Here is a 23,381-nt window from a genome sequence, read left to right as displayed (position 1 = left end):
ACTCACCAACGACCACACGGGGGGGGGAAACCCTACAAGTGTAAAGGAATGGTTTATTTACTTTTCTCTTTTAAATAAAATCTTTCTAAACACCAACCTAAATCCCCCAAAGGGAAAAGAAACCCAAAAAAGTTAAGGAAAATTTTAAAAATTTTGGGTGCACAGAAAGGGATCTCAAAAACAAAAGAGGAACCCCACAAAAGGGGGGAGGGAAACCCCCCAAAAATGTAAGGAAAAGTTCAAAAAATAGTTCTCAGAAAAGTGATCTCAAGAAACAATAAAAAACCAAAACGGGGGAAAACCAACCAAATGTAAGGGAAAATTTTATAAAAACTTGGCTTTTATAAATCAAGTCTTATTAAAAACCCAACCCATTCCCAAAACAGAGAAAATCCTACAAGGTAAGGAAAGTTTTTTATCGAAACGCTCAGAAAAGTGTATTTACGGGGAAAAATTTTTAAAGGGGGTCACACGGGGAAAAAAACCCTACAAGGGGGGAGGGGGGTGTTCATATACCTTTCCCTATAAAACAAATATGTCAACACCAAAAAAACTCACACGGGAGAGAAACCCCACAATGTAAAAGGAAAAGTTCAAATTTTAAATGCTAAGAAAGGTTTCGCTCCCTTACATATGAGGACTTTTACACGGGGGAGAAAACCCTACAAGTTTAAAAGGGAAAAATTTTATATACTTGCCTGTAAAACACAAAATGGGCCCGAAAAACCAACAACCAAAAGGGGGAAAAAGAAACACTAAAAATTTCCAGGGAAAGTTTTCATTTTGACAACTTTTAAAACTTTTTCAAACAGACACTTTAATTTAAAATTTTGCAAACGAAATTCCCCGGGGGAAGAATTGGGCCCTTAAATTTCCCCGTTTTTTTAAAAAAATAATTTTTTTTGTTTTTAAAAAAAAAAACGAGGGGGGGGGTATTTATTTTAATTAAAATTGCCAAAAAGGTTAAAAAGTCCTTTTGAAAATAAACCCCCCCTCAAAAAAGTTGAGGGAGCTGGGGGGGGGGGGGGGGGAAAACCAAATTTAAAAAATAAAAAAAACATAAGTGAAAAAAAGAACCCGGGGGGGGATCCCCCCCTTTTAACCGGGGGGGATACCGTAAAAATATTTTTTGGTTCCATGTATATTGGACCGCGTCGACGAGTCCAGCTCGGCGCGCGTCTTGGTAGGTTGACCATTGTTAATGGTCTAGCCCGGCGCGCGCTACTTAAAGTAAAGTAAAGTAAAGTAAAAATTATGACATAACATCATCACTAATGTCTACAAAGTATCATCACACTACATGGAAAAATAACTATTCCTCCATCAAATTTAAAGGTAATAATTTATCAAATATTAATCATGAATAAAAACAACATTACAAAATTTAATTTATTCATTCATACTTCCCAGTGGAGTAAAGATTTATAAAACGTTTCTTTGCTACATAAGGATGGAACCACAGATAATCATTGTGTTTTTCCTTATTACTGATATAACTGGTACCTTCAATTCTTGTTAAAACTTCTTTCGAAACATTCCAAAAATGAAAGTCATTTACAATACATTTAGAAATCATATTCTTTTTAAAACTTTCCAATCCAATTTTAAAACTCAAAACTGTCAAGCATTTCTTCACCCCCGAAGGGAGTTTGTTCCAATAAGGAACAACCCGCTCTGGAAGAAAAGAACACTGAAGATTCTTGACCTTTGTCACACTCTTACTACATCTATTGGATTATGTATTATTCTTGACTATATCAGGTAAATCATTAATATAAAGAATACATAGCAAAGGACCCAATACTGACCCCTGGGGAACACCAGATAACACGTGTTTCACCTCAGACCATTGTCCTTCTACACAAACCCTCATGGTTCTGTCTGTAAGAAAATCTTTAATAACATCTAAAACTTTTCCTTTGACCCCAAACCCCTCCAATTTAGATAAAAGTCTAAAGTGGGGGACAGTGTCAAAGGCCTTACTAAAATCAAAATACAGTAGATCAACAGGATCACCTTCATCTAAAATATCAAGAATATTATCAAATGTCTCTAAAAGATTAGATAAGCAAGATTTGCCCTTAACAAATCCATGCTGATGCTTTGATATTCGTTCTTCTAAAAAATCCAATAAATGTGCCCTCACCAACTTTTCGTACACTTTGCACTAAATACAAGTTAAGGAAACTGGTCTATAGTTTAAGGGATCTGATTTAACACCCTTTTTAAACAATGCTACAACGGATGCTGACTTCCACACCTCAGGAAGAGATCCCGTTTCTGAACACATTTTAAATAATTTAGTGACTGCTTCTACAAAGTTGTCATCATAAGCTAACGATTTTAATAACTTTGGATGAACACCATCCGGACCTGAACTCTTAAAAATATTAAGCTTTAAAAGTTGCTTCTTAATATCAGCACTGCTAACTTGCAAATCACTAATAACATCTTTATCATAATCCAAAGTGTCATTTTTAGGAAGAGGGCCAGGTGGCTCACACACAAACACTGAGCTGAAGGCACTTGCAAGTACTTCAGCAGACTCAGCAGAACTATCTGTGCGTGTACCATCTCCTCTATCCAAGGAAACCACACTTGATTTTACTTGCCTTTTGTTACGTAAATATGAGTAAAAAGACTTACTATTCTGCTTTAAATTAGATGTAATCTTCTTTTCATAGTTAACTTTAGCTTTAACTTCAGCCACTTCAAAAATATGTTGCTTGCTATTAGCATAACTAAAATTGATTACAGATGGATTTCTATCAAACTCAGCCCATGCTTTGTCCTTATTCTTCCTCATTCTCTTAAGTGAAGTTGTACTCCATGGCAACTTGACAGGCCTGTTGTCGAGATAAACAGAAGCAGCTGGGACAGCAGCGGCAACAGCCTCCAGTTAGAGAAACAAATTTTAGAGAAACAAATTTGAATTTTGATCTTTATTACAGATTAAACATATCATATATAACCATAAAAGCCGCGCGTCGGCTGATTGCCTCAACTTGGATTGGTAGTAATTTCAGTTTACAGAAGCTGAAGGACGGCAGCTTAAAAGCCCCAGTGAACCATCGGAAAGATCAAAGACTCGAGTGCCAATAGTGGCTTTTTCGAACCCATTTTCGCCGATTTGCTGTGGCCCAGATGAGCCGCGCCCTGCTGCTTAACGGCACATGATGGTTTTTGTTTAAATACTTATTTAAATTTAAGCGATAATTCATTTGGTGGTTTACAGTTTGTTCTGAACAAGTGAGACAACTCTTGCGATAACTGGAAATTTGTCTACATGCCTAACAATGATAAATGGTTAATAAATAAATCACAACATACACCCCCCGTAAAAATCAAATATAATTTAAAAATTTAACAAATAGAAACGCGCAAATGCGCGCGTCAGCTGAAAATTGCGCTTTTTATACGAATTAGCGCCATTTCAATGCGCAGATAAGGATACATTTGATAAAACATAGATAAAACATTGATAAAACTTCTCAAAAGTCACATACTCGCAAAAAAACCAAATAATCGGTTCATATAAAAATACATCTTTCATAAACATGTGTTGTTCTAAAAGGCACTCATAAAACATGAATTTGTAAAACACGATTCAACATGAATTTGTAAAACCTCAAATCTACCAAGTTATAAATCCGATTAATACCATAAAAATCACAATTCTATCAACAAATATATCATTCATTAAACAGCGAGTCAATAAAGTTTCAACCTGCCTCAAACCGCGGAGGAGGTACTCCCTTATTAGTCCTCTGTGACCTACGTAATGCAGGGGTAAAGTCCGGTACCACAACATCCGACGGCGGAACAGCAGGGTTACACGTATTCTTAGTAGGAACAGAGCCACTATCTTGTCCGATTACAACAGGTCCTGCGGTTAATTCCCTATCAATAGTCTGTACTTCACCGCAATCAACAACAGAATTTTGTCCAGGGTCAATCTCAACTTGACCTGCCAGAGGAGCAATATCCCGAATCGATACCGAGGCCTCCCTTCCGGAAGCAAACCTAACTTTAGCAGATTCAGGCTGTAGTGAGACAATATCCACCTCTTCACACAAATCATCGTACTTATTAGACCTCACGTGTTTCTTAAGAAGAACCTTGGATGCCCCAATAAGCCAAGAAGGTAGAGAATTACCTGTGGCAGATCTCCTAACATAACTAAATAATCGCTCATGAGGTGATTGATTAGTTGAGGTACATAATAAGGTGCGGATAGAGTGCAGAACTTGAGGGAGGACCTGTTCCCAGTGACATGGTGCTAATTTCTTACTAGCCAACGCCAGTTCAATTCCTTTCCATATAACGGCATTATATCTTTCAACTTGGCCATTTCCTCTGGGATTATACCGGCTGCTATTTGAGAATCCAATGTTGTTCTCAATTAGGAATGATCTGAATTCGTGAGAGACGAGTGATGGTCCATTATCCGAGTGAACCATCCCCGGAGTACCGAACAATGAAAATAAATTCATGAGCGCCTTAATCACTGTCCTTGACTCTTGATCACGGCACGGAATGGCAAACGGGAACCTCGAGTACTCGTCAACTACAGTTAATATGAACCTGTTCCCTGTACCACTTGGTAAGGGTCCCTTAAAATCAATGCTCAATCGTTCAAAAGGTTGTGTTGCCTTAATCACTGGAGAGTTCTCGGACTTACAGAAACGTGGTTTAATCTTAGAACACACCACACATTTCGCGATGGTCTCTTTTACCTCCGCTAGAGAATAGGTAAGATTCTTACTCCTAACGAAGTGATACATTCTAGTGACCCCAGGGTGACATAGTTCTTCGTGAATCCGAGAGAGGGAAGGACCTGTATGATATGTAGCAGCACTAAATGCTCTTGACAAGCAGTCCGCTGTGACATTAAGCGGGCCTGGTCTGTACTCTATGTCAAAGTCTAGACAGCTGAGTTCAATACGCCATCGGTCTATCTTGCTGTTTTTAGTCTTTCCATGATTCTTTTTATCATATATGTACGAAACAGCCTGCTGATCCGTAAGTAATTTAAAGTGCCGGCTAACTAAGTAATGTCGCCACGCACGACATGCCTCCACAATAGCACAAGCCTCCTTCTCCACTGCATGATGTTTCCTTTCATGAGGCTTCAATGTTCGAGAAAAGAATGCCACCGGTTTTCCTCCTTGATTCAAACTGGCCGAGACTGCAAAATCAGAAGCGTCAGACTCTAGCACCATCTGCTCATTAGTGTTAGGGCAGACTACACAGGAACCCTCTATACACGTTTTCAGATTATTAAATGCCGTGATTGCCTCTTTCTGTAGGGGGAATTCCGGGTCTATCAAAGGTCGTACCAAGTCCGAGAATTTTGGCACCCATTTAGCATAATAAGAGAATAAGCCCATGGCCCTTTTTAGTGAGTCAGCATCATGTGGTACTGGCAAGTCCCTCAACGGCTGCATGCGCTCAGGATCAGGACGGATAGTGCCGTGAGAAATTTGATAGCCCAAAATGTTGATAGTTTCAACTGAACTTATAGTCTTATCATGATTCAACGTTAGTCCCAACTTCTTAATAGTCGACAATAACCCCTTGACGTTTTTGTCGTGATCTTCCTGATCATAGCCCCCAACAGTTATATTGTCCAGATAAGGAAAAACACTATCTAACTTATTTTCCTCCACAAGTATGTCCATATTACGTTGAAAAACAGGCCCGCCATTAGTGACTCCAAAGGGAATGCCATTAAATTCAAACAGTTTCCCAGCTGCTTCAAAGGCTGTGAGTGGCTTTTCTCCTTCGAGAATCGGGATTTGATGGTAGGCAGACTTAAGATCAAATGTGCTATAGATCCTGTACTTAGCTATCTGCGAGGCCATAGTATCAAGGTTTGGCAGAGGATACGCATCTAAGTGTGTGAATTTGTTGATCGTTCGAGAGTAGTCTACCACCATTCGGGGCCTTGCCGAATCTAAACCTGTAACGAGTACCTGTGCTCTCCAAGGACTATTACTTGGCCTAATAGTGCCCTGTTCCAATAACTCTTTAACCGATTTTGCTATAAATGCTCTCTCTGCATCAGAGTACTTTCTGGACCTACAAGCGATTGGATTGGTGCCTTCCATTAATGTGGAGAATAGAGGTATGGGCTCAAGGTTTGACATTGAAAGCTGTGCACAGTTCCTACCAGCTTCATCTATCACCAAGGGATCTCTATTTCCTCCGAAATTAACCACCAGATTGATATGACTACGGAGTAAATCCAAACCCACGATTGCGTCGCAACATAGTTTGTCCATAACTGATAATTTACACTCTGAATAGGTGTGGCCTTCAATCACAATATCTACTACACAGGACCCCTGAGTGTTTGTTGACATTGATTCCGAAGCTAAAGTTATTTTGTTCGTACCAGGGCCTATCGTTATGCCATTTCGCCTAGCAAAACCCAAGTCAACAAAACTCTCTGAGCTACCAGTGTCAATCAAAATGTAAGCGATATGATTATTTACCTTTGCGTTGACGGTTGTCTGAGACAGCGTTGAAGGTGTCGATGGAGACATAGCACAAAGATAAGAGAATGGGGATGATTGCTGGGGCTGATCAGCAGACGGGACGTTGTAGGCGTTGTTAACTGGAGTATAAGCGTTGTTTGCAGAGTTCTTCTTAGAGAAGTAATCATTAGGTGTGGTCTTCCCAAGACCCGTCGCTGATCGACATACTCGTGCCCAATGTCCGCGCTTACCGCAAGTTTTACAAGTAGTATTATTAGCAGGACACGCTGTTCGAACATGGTACTCCTTACCACAATATCCACACTTTATATTAGGACTAACTGAATTGCCGTGAGTGGCAGCTACAACCGCATGATCCTTTGGATCCAGTCCAGAATCGTTTCCCTTAACAATACCATTTAGATTAGAACCGTTATACTTTTCATTGTTTGAGATTGATTGCTCCAGAGTACAAGCCAGAGTGATGGTATCATCTAAACTTTTAGTGTCCTCCATCAGGCGCTGCCGAATTTGCTTGTCCCTTAGCCCACTGATAAGAGCTGTTCTAATGCTCTCTTCCCCATGAACAGCAGCTGATACTTCGGTGAAATTACACTGTTTCGCCAGTGTCCGCAACGCCAAGACGAATTGATCAACTGATTCCGCTTCAGTTTGACTCCGTGTAGATAAACAAAATCTCGCAAAGTTAGTATTCTTTGTTTTAACAAACAAACCATTCAGGATCTTAACTGCCTCCGAAAACTTTGTTTCACCCTTGATAGTTGTATATATTGAGGGGCTCACATAATTGCAAAGCACCATATATTGTGTCTCTTCGGTGTTAGCTTTTTCACCAAGAATAGTAATAAAATTGTCTAGAGTCTGTTTCCAGTGCAGGTAGGTATCTGCAACTTCGTCACCTTTATCTGTGAGGGTGATGTCCAAGCGCTGAGGGCTTAAAAACTTTTCCATGATGAGGGATGTAGACAAATATGTTCTGAACAAGTGAGACAACTCTTGCGATAACTGGAAATTTGTCTACATGCCTAACAATGATAAATGGTTAATAAATAAATCACAACACAGTTTTTGAATCATGTTCATCATTTATTTTTCGTTCAATTATCACGTGTTTACAATTCAGTCATACCATGCATAGTCAACATTGTTGAGGCAACCAGCTTCCGCAGTTCAATAATTGGAGACCGAAAAATATAAATTGATCGAAATTTACAATTCATCGTTATCAAATATAGTCAATAATATTCTTGATGAGTTTACCATGTAGTTCAGTCCACATTTCTTGAACATTATAATTTGTAGAACTATAATCCCAGTCAATGTTATCCATACTAAACTTCAATAATTCATCAGACGAAATCTTACCCCAGATTTTGACTGCACAAATGTTATTGTCCAAACATAACTGGCTGGTCACACACATCTCAATTAAAATTACGCTAGGCCACTGTTTTCCAAGTCTTGTCCTGTGAGTAAAGTATGTGTGAGAAATTTTTAATAAAATCATTGTATATTTATTTTTGAATTTTAAAAATCTAATTTGAGAATGAAGGTTAAAGAAATTTTTAATTCAATGAAACAAGAAATTCAATGAAACAAGAAATTTAATTTTAGCACATTTTACAGAATAAAAAGATGCAAAACAATTCATAAAATATAATGCCCATTTGGTGTATGACTTTTTGTCCTTGACTGCTAGTTTGGTTTTGGAAGGACAGGTAACTAACGGGGCAAGGAATGCGCGTGCCTGAAAGCTTTTGCACACACCGAAACGCTAGTTCAGTTAGGTTTTTAGAGACAGGGCTCATTTTAGGACTAGAAGAAATTTGTTAGTAGACATTAGGGGTTCTGTTTATAGTTGTTACTATAGGTTGCAGTCTTGTTGTGACAAAAAATCTACACTAAAACATGCTTTAGTTTATATTGTGTGGTTCAAGGATATAAAATGTGGCTTCAAGGTGGATATTAAAGAGCTTGCGAAAGATTATGGCCTTTGTATCAATGGTTATAATAAGCTATAAATATCTTAAACTATACAGTGCTAATTAAAAATTTCTTTATACTTCATTCTCAGATTAGATTTAAAAATTCAAAAAATATACATTTATTTTATTAATACCTTCTCACACATTCTTTACTCACAGGACAAGACTTGGAAAACAGTAGCCTAGAGGAATTTAATTGAGATGTGTGTGAACAGCCAGTTATAATGTTTGGAAAATAATATTTGTGCAGTCAAAATCTTTTACGGTCCAATCAAGCAGGGCGTGGTTATGCTGATTGGCTAATAGCGCACTTTTAAGTTTTCGAAATTTTTTTCGAATTAGCACTGTATAGTTTAAGATATTTATAGCTTATTATAACAATTGATACAAAGGCCATAATCTTTCACCAGCTCTCCAATATCCACCTTGAAGCTGCATTTTATATCCTAAATATAAACTAAATCATGTTTTAGTGTAGACTTTTTGTCACAACAAGACTGCAACCTATAGTAACAATTATAAACAGAACCTCTAATGTCTGCTAACAATTTTTCTTCTAGTCCTAATCTGAGCCTTGTCTCTAAAAACTTAACTGAACTAGCGTTTCGGTGTGTGCAAAAGCTTCCAGGCACGCGCATTCCTTGCCCCGTTAGTTACCTGTCCTTCATAAACCAGCAGTCAGGACAAAAAGTCATACACCAAATGGGCATTATATTTTATGAATTGTTTTACATCTTTTTATTCTGTAAAAATGTGCTAAAATTAAATTTCTTGTTTCATTGAAAAAATTTCTTGTTTCATTGAAGATAGGTTTTACAGTTTTCTCTTTAGGACTCTTATCAGTATTTGGCGAAACAACCAGTTCGACAAGTATCCCAACGTGATCACTCTTACCAAGCGGTGAAACAATCTTACAACCGTTGACAAGAGCATCATTTGTATACAAGACCTGATCAAGAAGGCTCTCCTGGAGAGTATCTTTCACAAGCCGTCTTCTGGTTGTTTCGTTGGTAAAGTACCATGTTAAACCACTGTCATTAAAAATATCCATATACTTCTGTTGAATAGTTAAAAATTGATTTCTACTAAAGATATTATTATTTACACTTCCATTTACCCATGATACAGTAGGTAAATTAAAATCTCCTATAAGGATTGCTTCAGAATTGTTCTTTTCACTACATATACCCTTGATACAAGATAGTAATGTATTGTTCTGTTTTAAATTTAAAGAAGTTGATCTATAAATACAACAAATAGTAATCAATCCACCAGATGTGTTAATACTAACAGCTAAAGAGTCTGGTGCACTTAAAAAAGAGCTTACTAAAGAAGCATTACAACTGTTCTTGATATAAATGATAGAACCACCACCCCCACTTATAATATTGGTTGAATTGTCAATCTTAAAATCTCTATCCTTTCTAAACATAGTAAAACCTTCAATAAAAATTTCAGCATCTAATATGTCACTACTAAAATGAGTTTCTGTTATGCAAATCACATCAATAGATTTATATACTGGTAAAATACATTTAAGTTCATCAATTTTATTAAAAAGTCCATTAGCATTGGTGTAAAATATATTTAAGCCTTTACTGATTCTCCTTTCGTCTTTTCCAACCTGTTCTTCTCTGCTTCCAACTGTCTCTTCTTCCTCTCCTTTCTGGCTAAAAAATGGATCTCGCGGTCTGATCTACACTGGTCTTGATTGATCCAGTAGGACGATTCCTTCCAGCCTTTACCATAACATAGCACTTGCCATAACATTTCGAGAAGAAAGCGGCGCGCGCTACTTCGAAGAAATTTAGACGAGTAACATCCGTCAACCTGGAAGGTTGTAAACTTACAAGGGTCACGACGTGATACAACTAATATCAAAATTGCGGTATACTTTTAAAGAATTTTAATTCAAATAAAAGGCTCGATATATATAGTCGATGGTGCTGTAAATGTGTCCAGTAAGCATAAAAATGTATTATTTTATGTTAGATACAGATAATAACAGATGAATAACTAAGACGAGAGAGAATATTTTATTTCACTCAATGGAGTTGGCATACGTTGCCATAATATGACTTAATTGGCAATGTCAATTCATTGCAGCTCGGCGCGGCACAGTTAACGGGTGATACTCGTAATATCTGTTCCATATATTGGACCATACCCAGGAAAAGTTACCGGCTGGTGGTGGTACTAGAGTTGGTTTAATTTAAACAGACGGCTTGACCTCGCGCGCGACAACAAGCATGATTTGCACGCGTGGCGCATTCCAATGTTCAGGCAGCTACCACGTGACACAATTCAGCCAACCAGAGTACAGGAATCCGCAAAGTTAAAGTTGCAAACTTTTGATCAGCCTGAAAGGGGACTTTTCTGGAGATTTTGAGATAACTCAACAATTACGTTGTCTTGAATTTTCCTCCTGGAGAGGTAACGTTACTTTTAAAAGAGGAACATGTTACAAAAAACCGGAAGTCTCCAACTCTTTTACTTTCAAAGTTAAGCCCCATCCGGTCAGGGTTCCTGGGTGCAGCTGGCTGACGCCGAGTAGGGTGTTTTGGCCGTTCTAACTTAAGACTTTTATGAATTAAAGCAGCCGTATTGATCTTCCAAACCTACAACTTTCAAGGGCTAGAATTCGCTGTATTTTGCCGTTAAAACACAACTTGTACTGTTTAACTTCATGATTGGGCCGTAATTCAAAAGCAAATTGGCAAGAAGTGGTGCTCACGGTCTCACTTAACGTCACTTATCGCTCAATTAAGAGCGACCATGGTCTTAAGCGACAGACAGCCTGCAGGCATATGATCCGAATACGAAATATCCTTGTGTTCGGCATTTAATAGCCCTAATTGGTTACTTCGTACCCAGGAAAAGTTACCGGCTGGTGGTGGTACTAGAGTTGGTTTAATTTAAACAGACGGCTTGACCTCGCGCGCGACAACAAGCATGATTTGCACGCGTGGCGCATTCCAATGTTCAGGCAGCTACCACGTGACACAATTCAGCCAACCAGAGTACAGGAATCCGCAAAGTTAAAGTTGCAAACTTTTGATCGGCCTGAAAGGGGACTTTTCTGGAGATTTTGAGATAACTCAACGATTACGTTGTCTTGAATTTTCCTCCTGGAGAGGTAACGTTACTTTTAAAAGAGGAACATGTTACAAAAAACCGGAAGTCTCCAACACTTTTACTTTCAAAGTTAAGCCCCATCCGGTCAGGGTTCCTGGGTATACAGGACCGTCGACGAGTCCAACTCGGCGCGCGTCCTGGTAGGTTGTAAACCTACAACGGCACATGTTATAACTTTAACATTTAAATTTACAAGACGGAAATCTTGTTGAAAACCAAAAGGTTCTATTTATTTTACTTTTGGAGATATACCCCAGCCGGTAGGGTTTGCTGGGATGACATTTATTAACTAAGTTATAGCTGCATGGTACTGATAGAATATTATGGATGTCTAAGCGTGGTCTAATTATAATTATATAATAATATTCCATTTATCTATACCCACTGGTAATTAAATTTAAAGATGTGTATTTTTCCCTACTCTTGCCGAAAAAAGATCATAGGGAATAAGTAATCGGGTTTAGATATATAAGGTGGCCCGATGGACCTGCGATGATGACAAAAGTCTGTTCCTTCGCAATATAGACCACTCCCCTATAATTAAGTGTATAGGGACACAGGAGGACTATAGTGCAAAGAAACTGCTGCTCACTGCTGCTCACTGCTGCTCACTGCTGCTCACTGCTGCTCACTGCTGCTCACTGCTGCTCACTGCTGCAGTGAGCAGCAGTGAGCAGCAGTTAGCAGCAGTTTCTTTGCACTATAGTCCTCCTGTGGGGAGCGTCTGTTATGATGCGCTTGACGCTAGTTAGTGTTGATTAATTACAGTGAAATTCCTCCTTCGCAAAGTTACTTTCCGCAATTTTCTGCATTCATTTATTGTTGATGCGCGGCGCTGCATTAGTCAAATAAATCGTCAATTTTGTATGTAAATATGGTGCACACTTTTTTCCAGTCACACTTTTAACTCAAAAGAATTAATGGTACAAGTACATGGTATATAAGGAAAAATGATCGTGCGTGGTTTAACTGCGGTGAAATTCTTGTTATTTTATCAATCAGTTATTTATCCAGGAAAGTTTGTCATGTTATCACGTACACGAAGTAAGAGATCCTCAACAGCTGCTGATAAAGTAAAGAGTAACAAAAATTTAATTCCGATCAAAAAGGAAATAAGGTGGAGGCTGCAACATTACCATGGTTACTGGTTAGCTGGTTAGCAAATAACTGCCAAATAATAGAAGCGTCGTAGCGGTTCCATCGATAGTGCACTAATACTGCTTCTTCAGCAAAGAGCTCAAGCTTATTGAGGACGAAAATTATATCTTAGTTGACTGTTCCCTTTACTTTTCAGTTAGAGTTAAATTTAACTTCCCCAAAACATCCATTGCCCAGCTGGTGTGCACTCCAAGAAAACTCTAGACCTTACCGCTAAATTTACTACCACAGCAAGAGTAATCCATACAATTCTCTTTTTGAAATACCCAGGTGAGTCATGAGTGATTTAACAATATACCGATCCCCTTTTGGTGCCCCTCCCTAAAATTGAACAAATTAGGTGATTTTAGAGGATACGCCGGTTAAATCTCTAAAAAAGTGTGTATCTAAAGCAAAATGCACAGTTTTGCTAGTACTTTAGTTAAGTTTTCGAAATTGTCCCTCATTCAAACGACGATTTGGCGCCCCCCTAAGACGGCGCCCCCCTGCACAGCGGGGTCAGCGGGGCCTTCGTTACGCCACTGCCCCCCCCTCCCTGCGTTAAAAACACACTGTTTTGCTAGTACTTTAGTTAAGTTTTTCAAAGTTGTCCCGTATTCAAACGACGATTTGGCCCCCCTCCCCCCAACACTCAATTCCCTAATTTGTAAAGATTTGTAAACCCCAATAAGTTGTGAGGCATCAAATTCTCCACCATTGTCAACTGTTTACTTTGGATCTACTGTGAATAGGATCTAATGTGAATAGGATTCATCATTTTCAATTTATTGACTTTCATATATTATTTTATTCAGATGGCATGGTCGGAGGAGCTGCAGCCTTGGCAGCAACTCCCTGCTAATACACCATATTTGAATGAGGTATTGATTCACAATAAAACTATGTATTACTATTGTAATAAATTATTCATAATGCAATTTTGAACGTTTCTTTTCTTAGAAATGTAAACGATTATAAAGAAATTTGAATTACGTAATATCATACATTCTAAAGATATGAATATATACATGTGATGCAATTTGTTATGCAGATATTACTTAGAACAATTCAATATTCACCAAATTTTTCAGATAAAAGAAGCTATCGAGGCTTTGTACAAACATCCAGATAAAACCGTTAGATCTCAAGCAGAGACTTGGCTGCTTCAGCAACAGAACCTCCCAATATCATGGCAGGTTTGTACAGTAACAGTTCACGCTCATGTACACTTGAAAGCTTTCTAGGTTGTTTACATAATTGACCAATCAGTAATTAATGTTAATGAATATGTCAATACTTTCCAGGCTGGATGGACCCTGTTGCAGCCAGATAAGAGTGTGGAGGAGCAATATTTTGGAGCACATTTTATTCACCACAAAATATCTCAATGTTGGAACACTATCAACATCGAACATTTCCAAAACCTCCTTCAAGTTCTTTTCCAGAAGCTTGTGAGTTGAATAAACAATCTGTCTTGGTAGCTATTCATTATAAAGGATAACTTTTAACGGATAGTGATTTGACCATTTGAATCCCTTATAAATTCGAATTTCTCATCTTAAAAAATTAACCATTCAAGCAAGGTCAGTGGGAATTATATAATTTGCAACCCTATATATTGCAAATTGAGGATAAGTGGATAGATCTTAATAATGAGTTCAGAAGGTAACATGTAACCTTTGCTCAGATTGATTACAGAAAAGGGCCCACAATAGTACGGACCAGACTATCAGTAGCAGTTGCAGCTTTTATACTCCATGCAATGCAAGGTCCTTGGCCGGGTGCTATAGGACACACTATAAAGTATCTCAAGGCACAGGGTGGAGTTGAAATTGCTTTACAGGTTCTAGTCCTGATACCTGAGGAATTCACTTCAATAACTTTCACAGCCCAATCGAAGGTAAACGATGTGAAGAACTCTTTTATCAAGATCTTTGTATCTTTAACTCAATATTTATACTGTTTGGCCCGTCTTCGTAGTAGTAACTAACATTTCTCTCGTTACATTGTTTGTCAAAATCTCTTGACATTTAATTATTCTGAGTAATATTATTTACTGTTATATAACTCAAACTAGAGTTTATGTTTTCAATTTTGGAATAGCTATACAGTTATGAGTACTTCATTTACCTCCTTGCAGTCCATAATACGTTGTCAAGCTAAAGCGGCAGTAATTGAAGTGTTGGAGTTCATATCAGAGTGTAACACAGTTCCAGCTTATAAAGAAGTCTCCCTGAATGTGTTCAACAGTTGGGTTACATTCGAGCTTCCAGTACAGGAATCTGCTCTTTTAGTTGGTAATTACAATCAGTTTACTATTTACTTAACAATGATGCTAAACTGTGAATATTGTGCAATATATCTCATGTCTGGAGTGAAAGTGTCTGGTATAAATTACTCTCCTTAAAGAAATCCTAACTGTTTAGTTACTATTAGTACAACCTAGCGAAGTAACCACTTACCACATTCTTACTGAATTCACAAATATGGTCAATACTTTCAACAATTAATCAGAATCTCACGGGATACTGCCTTCAGATAAAATGTTCGAAGATTTGCCGAACCTGGCACTGTTTGACATTATAGTGGATTGTCTGGTAAACTTTCTCCGGCAGCCAATCACCTTGAGTTTCCCTAATACTGTGTGGAATATTATAGGAAAGGTAGCACAGCTGCAACCAATGCTGGGTCAGGCATTACAGAGTGATGATATGAGCATATGCCAAGGTAAGCGCTGGATTTGTATTGTCCTCTTCACCGATAACATTGAAATTGTCGAACCAACCATTTACAATAAATACACAATCGATTCATTTTGAATATTAATAATCTCTAATTCTGAATTTATTATAAAATCATCCTTTTTAATTAAATACTCGCAGGCATTTGTCAGATATTACTAGCTATAACAGATACGTACACAAAGCTGCTGCTAAATACCTCACGACCAGACAGGATATCTTTGGTTAGCTGTCTTATTGGCATGGTATTAGAGTGCACTGGCGTCCCTGGCCACTTTCCAATTGATGAGAACTTTAGTGATACTACACTTCAGGTATGTTATAATGTTACGTCAGGTATTTTGTAATATGCTGTATTTTATGGGTCAAACATTATGGGTATGCATTTGGAGCTTTGCCAGCGTCCATAATTGATCTTAGCTTCCGTGGTATTAGCAATTTAATCATAATGATAAAATAGAAAGTGCCCAGTCAGGACTAATGAATGATCTTTTGCAGTTTTGGTTTAATTTTGGAGATGATATAATATCAGAAGAAGCGGACCATAGTAAGAGGCTACTGTCAATGTACAGTGGTGTGTTCAGAAAACTAGTTGAAGTTTTGTTGCGTAAGATAATGTACCCGTCTGACGATGCCTGGCAATCCTGGAGCGACGATCAGAGATCAGAGTTTGAGAATTACCGAAAAGAGGTTTGTTCAGTGTCATTCACTGTCTTAAACGCCGTTCAATTGTTTTATTTCCGGCAAAATATTTGTGAAAGTTTCAAATCAAATCAAATTAAATTATAACGTCAAAAAGATCTAAAATTTCCATAATGAATCTGTAATATCGTTACTTCGGTATGAGTCCTGAGCGGTTTATCATTAGTAGATAATTGTGCAATGGGCTGGAGTGCAAGCGTGCTGCTGTTTCTGAGGAAAACGCTTCACGCGCTTAAAAGTGCGGTCATTGGAATTTACTGTCAACGTCAGCCGCGATGTACAAATGTTTATAAACTCCGCGCAATAAAACGCGCATTATACGCGCGTTTTTATTGGCTTGATGTTCAAATGACATGATTCCAATACCTGACATGCATTGAATGAACAAGCAAAACATGCTTTGCTTGGTGAGTTTTTGGCAGATCCAACTTGTTAACAATAATTTGTTTTTGGCCTGTTTATATTACATACAGACATACCGTAATATCAAACGAGTTGTTATCTAAGGACTAAGTCCCCCTGAAGTATGAACGGAATGCAGCCCTTAGGCAGTAAGAACCATATTTAATACTAAATAAGTAATTGGTATACTTATGAGCCTTACTTCAGGCAGCGGCTTTTCGAATATTTTTAGATGAACAAAATCCGAGAAGTTGCCACAATTCACATCCTAGTTCGGATAACCAAACCCTCTTTTCAGGTTGGAGATACAATACTGTACATCCAGTCGTTTGTTCCCGACTGTATGACCGTCTTGATACAGGAGTATTTAGCTTGTCAGTCGCGCAATACCAGCTGGCAGAAGATCGAGGCCACTCTTTTCATGTTCAGGAGTGTCGCAGAAACGGTGAGATTTTGTCTTTTTTTATTTGAGGAAATAGATATAATTTATCAACCTGTCACATCGTTTTCTCCAATGATATTATTTGGTGTTCATAAATGTCGCTTCTCTGCATCATGCATGAAATTAAAATGTTGTTATGTTTACGTGCATACTTGTGGTTTTAACTGTGTTTTTGTGATAAATTGTGTTTTTGTAATAACATATAAGTTGAAACTATACACAACTATACAACACTATACCACCCCAGGTATATGACGAGACTACAAGTGAAGGCAACACAACAGGACAGATTATATCCACAGTGATTGAGTCCCTACCCTCCCTACCTTCCCACCCCAAGATATCGCGCACTGCACTGCTCCTTTGTGGCGCGTACAGTGAGTGGCTGCGCAACCATCCTGAGAGACTGTTCCCCGCCGTTAAAGTTCTCCTGTCTAATGTCAATGATGTGAGTTGCCTTCGGTTACAAATACGACAAGTAAAATGATTGTACTGCTACTAATGAATCTGTCGAATAATGGCTGTAAAAGCTCTTATATCTACAAAGAACCATTTAAAATTTGTCCCCTCAACCCCCCCCCCCCCCCACCCCTAAACTGTGCCCCCTCTCCCTCAGGTAGCACTCGCTCCTTCAGCTGTAATGGCGTTTAGAGACCTCTGTATCGAGTGCACGGATATCCTTGCTCCTGAAATGGAACTCCTTGTAGAACCTTTCTTCAGCGTTTACCAAAACCCCACCATTAAAAACAGAGAGAAGGTAACAGATGTCAGCAATATTTTGTGACTATTTACTCGTAAACAATATGAAACAGTATGAAACTAAGACTGATTTTGGCTCACGAATATGATATAGGGGGGATTTCATGTCTTAACTACCAATTCCCATTAATAACCCCTCCTGTTTGTAGATCAGACTGTGCTGGTCACTCTGCACTCTCTGTTCACAAGTGCCACAAGACAAGCTGGCTAAATACCTCAGTACTTTACTGTCACCAAGTTGCACCAAGATAAAAGAGCTCTCCTTAAAACCGACCGTAAGTTTTAACAAAATGATTTTCTTTAATTTATAATAAAAAACTTTCAATTATCATCGTCGCATATAACCTCATAACCAATGCTACATCTTAAGTTGTAGAACCACAAAAACTCGCCTTTTTACTGTGTATAAAGTAATAGTTTCCAATGAGTCACTTTATAACAATAATTAATAATAACGGCAGGCAGCAAAGGAAGACCAGACGTTAGTAAAGCTGGAGCTGGGGATGATAAACTCAGCCTTTCACGGCGTGTCAGTACCCCACACGTCAGCAGAGCCGTTACTGGAGCTACTCAAGGAAGTGTGGGATCCTCTCAAGGCTATCCTCGTCTTGTGGTATGTTGGAATGTTCCAATTTACTGGGTACTAACCTCATTTGGTACCCTAATTTAACAAAATGAGAATAGTAGTTAGTAGCTGGTTTTCAAGTACCTAATGTCACTATCTTCACTTCACTATCTCAGGTCTACAGATGAGGTGATAATAGATGAGCTGACAAAGTGTTACTGGCACGCAATCAACACCCTGGGACCTCTGTTCGACCCCTACATTGAACCTCTAGTGGACATGTTGTGCCAGTGCTATGAGAAACATCAGTACGCCTGCTTGCTCGAGAGTTGCGCGCAAGTACGTCATCGGTATTCCTCCAACTGTGTTGTTGATGATATGTTGCCTGTTGGACTTGGTATCGTCTCCTCGATGCGATCGCCATACTACTGAAGCTATGTCATTTCTCCTGATGTTTTTTGTTGAAACTTGGCAAATCAATACAATAACAATAGTATTAGATTTACGAAATCTTCAACTAATTACATATATTTCAGGGTCTGTTGAACATTTACAGCTCTGAAAAGCCGGATCTGATAGCAGGAATGTTGCAGCGACTGAGTAATACCACATTCCTCCTGTTTAGCAGAGCTATGTCAGATCACCCCGATATTGTACAAGCTTTCTTCTCGCTTCACTTGTGTGCCCTCAGGGCTCAACCTCAGGTAACTCAAATGCGTACCCTCAGAGCTGTTGTGTTTACTGAGTTAAATAAAGAAACTCTGCACTGAGTAACTTGAGTGATCAGCTCTTCAAATATAAAATTATTAAAATGTTTGCAGATAGTTTATCGAAGAGAGAGCAATTGTAAAGCAGTTCTCAGGGCAGCTATGACTGCTATAACGATGCAGGAATACCATACTGTCAAAGAGGTTTGCGCTTGTTTACTTTACCAGTATTGTTCACTACGTTCTTTATGATAGAACTTATTTCTATAAATATTCTTGATCTACGATACCCTATAAAATTCCACTGTTATGTTACCGAGAATCACAAGTGAACTAAAGATGATGGTTCAGGTCAGTAGATGGTTAGTGGAGTTTATAGGACACTACCCCTCCTCAAACACGGTGGAAGAGGCGATTGCCTCACAGTTTACATTCCTTATAACAGAGCTGCTTCGTGGAATTGGGACCGCGTCCCCCTCCTCAACTGTTGGTAGGTCATCTAACTCTTGGGTTTATATGTTCGTGTCAAGAACTGACGTTTAATTCAAAATGTTCGTCAGAATAACATATATAATTAAATTATAATTAAACGAGTTATATGGGAAGGGATTATAAACGATGTTAATCCGAACATTTACTTCATTACCCCCCTTAATAAACAATCTTTTTCCCTCAGAGTTTTTAGGAGATTTGTTCAATCCTCTCTGTAGAATGTGTCCAGATCAACTACGTGAGACTCTAAAAGCTACTCTAGCTACAGAAAACTTCCCTACAAAACACATTACTCGGGAGTCCAAAGAAACGTTCGTGTCTTCTGTTTTGAAAAGCAGTCATCAGAAGCGTAAACTTAAAGTCGTCATCAAAGAATTCTCGCTAGAATGTAGAGGTTATAATAACAACTCAGTAAGGTAGCAGTAATGGAAACAAATGGTTGTCTGTTATCAGAAATGGAGTCGCAGCTCAAGAAGATGTATAAATGAGTGGTGACGATCAAGTACGGATTTTGTAAATAATCTAATTGTAGCTGTTATTTATTGGAAAATTTGTGAAATATTGGGAGTTCAGTTGTGCAACTAACAATGACTTTAATTAATAACAGTAATAAGCTTATCTTAATAATGAACATCTGATTATCATTAAAGTAATGTGAATCGTGGTTGTTTAATAAGTCTGTCTAGTTATTTAAATTTAATAAGTTTGTCTGGTTATTTAATAAGTCTGCATTTTTTCAAAGTTCTGATAAAAAGGTCAAGCGTGGGTTATAGATTTTGTAGCAAATCCTTGTTTACATTTTAGTTTTAAACAAACAGAAGAAATTTCTTTGTCCTTGACAATTTTTATAAAATATGTGCAATGTCGGCAACTCACAACTAGATCAATGTTGTAGGTTTATAATACAATAATACCTTGGCTGCTTCGGGCCGCTCGTGATAATTCCCGACAGCTTGCTGGAGGGAATTTGCCATGGTATTGTGTATTATAATACCTTCCGGGAATTATATCCACTAAAAGTCTCCGACACTGAGAGCTGATAATTTGCCGATATATCCCGCAAGGGAAGCGAAAGTATTATCAGCATAGACCTCAGACTGGCTGGCGGCAAGCTGTAAAACAAATAACACTGGCGTTCTATATATTAGACACTATATTGTATCATGCGCACGTATCGGATTACACCCCTTCCTAATCGGAACCGGAAAATATTATAATACATAATACCTCCGGTTCTTCGGGCCGCAAATTCCCTCCAGCAAGCTGTCGGGAATTATCAAGCGGAACCCGAAGAGCCGAAGGCATTATTATATTATAAACCCCTCCGGGTTAGAATAAGATTCTGGTAATCCCGGCTCCCGCTAGATAGATTCTGATAATCCCGGCTCCCGCTGTTAGTTTTTTCCCGCTGAATAAATAACCCCGGCACAGCTTCTATAATCCCGCCCCGCTAATTTGGCTCAACAAGATTTGTTTTGTTTTGATATTCCATGAGAATTTCAACCGCGCACTGTCACGTGTTTTGATGACGTGTATCACGTGACTAACTACTACGACGCGCATTTGTAAAAAATTTCACGTGACCTATTGGCTTAGCCTTAACGTAAGAACTATAATTACACTTGATTTACGTATCGGTCTAATTGCAGGCGCTGGCAAAACTCCAGTACACTGCTTACATTACTAATACTTTTACATTAATTGGACCAGTTCCAGAACTTGTCTCGACGGTTACATTTGATTTTGTCCGGTTAATTTTGTCGTGTTTGATAAAAGCCATGTATGATATTAGTCGTCTACTTTGATGAACTTCATCATTACATCATGACACGATATCATTATTAGCTCCACCTTTTATCGCTTGCCAGGCTTAACTCGACGCCCCTTATGAAATTATCGATATTCATATTCATTCAACGTTCTGACTGAGGAATAATGTTTAGATATAACGCCAATTTCAAATGTCATAGTACCTTAGTTGTATTTATTTGGTAGTCCCCAATTCCATTTTATATTTTCCATACTGATCTCAAATAGCTAGAATTAAGAGTAAAATGTCAAATTTGTTGGTCCTAGCACTAACCCGGAGGGGTTTATAACACATAACACCGGCACGCTTAAGTTATATTAAAATAACCCCTCGTGCTAAAGCACGTCGGGGTTATTTTCATAATAATCTCTCGTGCTTCGCACTCAAAATTATTATAAATTTTTCCCGCGCGTCGCGGGAAAAATTGAAATATAATCCCTGCGCATCCCGGGGTTATGTGTGTTATAATACGTTCCGGTTCCGATTGGAATGGGTGTAATGTGATACGTGCGCATGATACAATATAGTGTCTAATATATAGAACGCCAGTGTTATTTGTTTTGAAACTTGCCGCCAGCCAGTCTGAGTCTATGCTGATAATACCAAATACCTTCGCTTCCCTTGCGGGAAAAATGTGCAAATTATCAGCTCTCGGTGTCCCCGAGTTTTAGTGGATATAATTCCCGGAAGGTATTTTAATCTACCAAGACGCGCTCCGAGTTGTACTCGTCGACAGTATATTTGGGACAAATATTTAACAATTATCACCCTTTATCAATGTTATACCAGATGTTTAGTTATAATTATATCAGATATAATCATTAATCGGAGATTGGGCAGATCGTCCTTAAAAATAAAGGAACTAGTCTGTAGCTCATTGTTATGTGGGGGGGGGGGGTGTGGGCCAATGGCATAAAATAGAGAATTACTCATAGGTTTTTCCATTTTCTCCATAGAAATAGTCTCCATTTTATGCCATTTTATGCCATTGAAAACCTGAAAAATTTGGAATGTCGAGAAAAATAGTTTTGATTTTCATGTTTCAGTCCCAGCAAACCCTACCGGCTGGGGTCTATCAGCTATCTCCAAAAGTAAAATATATAGAACCTTCCGGTTAACCGGAATTTTCATGTTTCAACAAGATTTCCGTCTCGTACGCGTAAATTTATTAAAGTTCGCTCCCCAGCGCCAGGAGCAAAATTTGGGACAACTTAAATTCTGAATTAAACCGAAAAGTTTGATTTTTGTCTAAATAAAAGATCGTAGCCTTTTAACTTTGCAAAGTAATGTGGTTGTCATACAGCAGGTGGTAAGGTTTTCTGGGGTCTTAATTTCAAAGAAAAAAGGATTTTACCTTATAGTATTATGATTTTACATCTCAATTTTTCAACCAATTTTAACGAACAATGTACATTGTACTTAAACAAACTAAAAAATAATTAAATACTACGGTCGCAGTATACATGATACAGTATATGAAAATATTACATTTACAATATTTCAATTTATATAATATATAAATAAATTTTAAATAAAACATCTTAAATACTTATCTGAACAAGTAGCTTGTAGGTTTACAACCTACCAGGACGCGCGCCGAGAACAGATATTTTACGAGTATCACCCGTTAACAAGTAGCTAGATATGGGGCAATCTTTGGAATGTAAAGTAGTGTTTTCTGCGCACTGCAACGTATGGTTATATTGACCATTGTTAATGATCTGGCCCGGCGCGCGCTACTTCGAAGAAATTTAGACGAGTAACATCCGTCAAATGGTTATAGCGGAAGTGTGCGAGCATGTAAATAGTGGGCCCCATTGCGTTACTACAGAATTATTGAACAAACCTATAAATATCGCTTTATGTAGACGATCTTTAATTGTCTGTATAAAGTATTGTCTATCCAGAGCCCTGACCTTGCGCTTGTAGTGGCGCGCGCCCGCCTCCCGGGCGCGTTTTACTTGTGTTTACTTGTGAATTAAGCTCGCCCGCGCGCAGTGGCAG

The 23,381-nt window shown here is 38.3% G+C and overlaps 2 protein-coding genes across 3 annotated transcripts in view; both read left to right on the top strand.

Moving 5' to 3' along the window:
* Positions 1-23,381, top strand: part of LOC134811606 (polycystin-2-like protein 2) — a 67,395-nt gene that overhangs the window by 32,526 nt on the left and 11,488 nt on the right. The window lies entirely within an intron of this gene.
* LOC134811297 (importin-13-like) lies at positions 13,564-20,198 on the top strand. Of its 2 annotated transcripts, none has more exons than XM_063818072.1 (18): positions 13,564-13,638; positions 13,849-13,953; positions 14,062-14,208; positions 14,445-14,657; positions 14,898-15,054; positions 15,296-15,484; positions 15,640-15,812; positions 15,997-16,188; positions 16,901-17,047; positions 17,292-17,492; positions 17,661-17,801; positions 17,953-18,078; positions 18,265-18,416; positions 18,545-18,707; positions 18,905-19,072; positions 19,190-19,279; positions 19,427-19,565; positions 19,752-20,198. In XM_063818072.1, the coding sequence occupies exons 1-18, from the start codon at positions 13,573-13,575 to the stop codon at positions 19,985-19,987; spliced, it is 2,805 nt and encodes a 934-aa protein (XP_063674142.1). In that variant the 5' UTR covers positions 13,564-13,572; the 3' UTR covers positions 19,988-20,198. The 2 variants fall into 2 exon arrangements, 1 of the variants encoding a protein (XP_063674142.1); XR_010159785.1 differs by having other exon boundaries at positions 13,570-13,638; positions 19,194-19,279.

The sequence above is a fragment of the Bolinopsis microptera genome, chromosome 2 (assembly GCF_026151205.1).
Source record: "Bolinopsis microptera isolate Bmic1 chromosome 2, MBARI_Bmic_1.0, whole genome shotgun sequence".
Classification (NCBI taxonomy): Eukaryota; Metazoa; Ctenophora; class Tentaculata; order Lobata; family Bolinopsidae; genus Bolinopsis; species Bolinopsis microptera.
Note: the sequence above shows the minus strand (reverse complement) of the source record. Positions and strands in the feature narration are given on the sequence as shown.

Bases quoted from the DNA above. Each gene is read 5' to 3' on its own strand.
- LOC134811297 (XM_063818072.1), top strand. From the start codon at position 13,573: ATGGCATGGTCGGAGGAGCTGCAGCCTTGGCAGCAACTCCCTGCTAAT. The intron at 14,658-14,897 runs GTAAACGATGTG...ACCTCCTTGCAG, and splicing joins CTTTCACAGCCCAATCGAAG to TCCATAATACGTTGTCAAGC. The intron at 18,417-18,544 runs GTATGTTGGAAT...TCACTATCTCAG, and splicing joins AAGGCTATCCTCGTCTTGTG to GTCTACAGATGAGGTGATAA.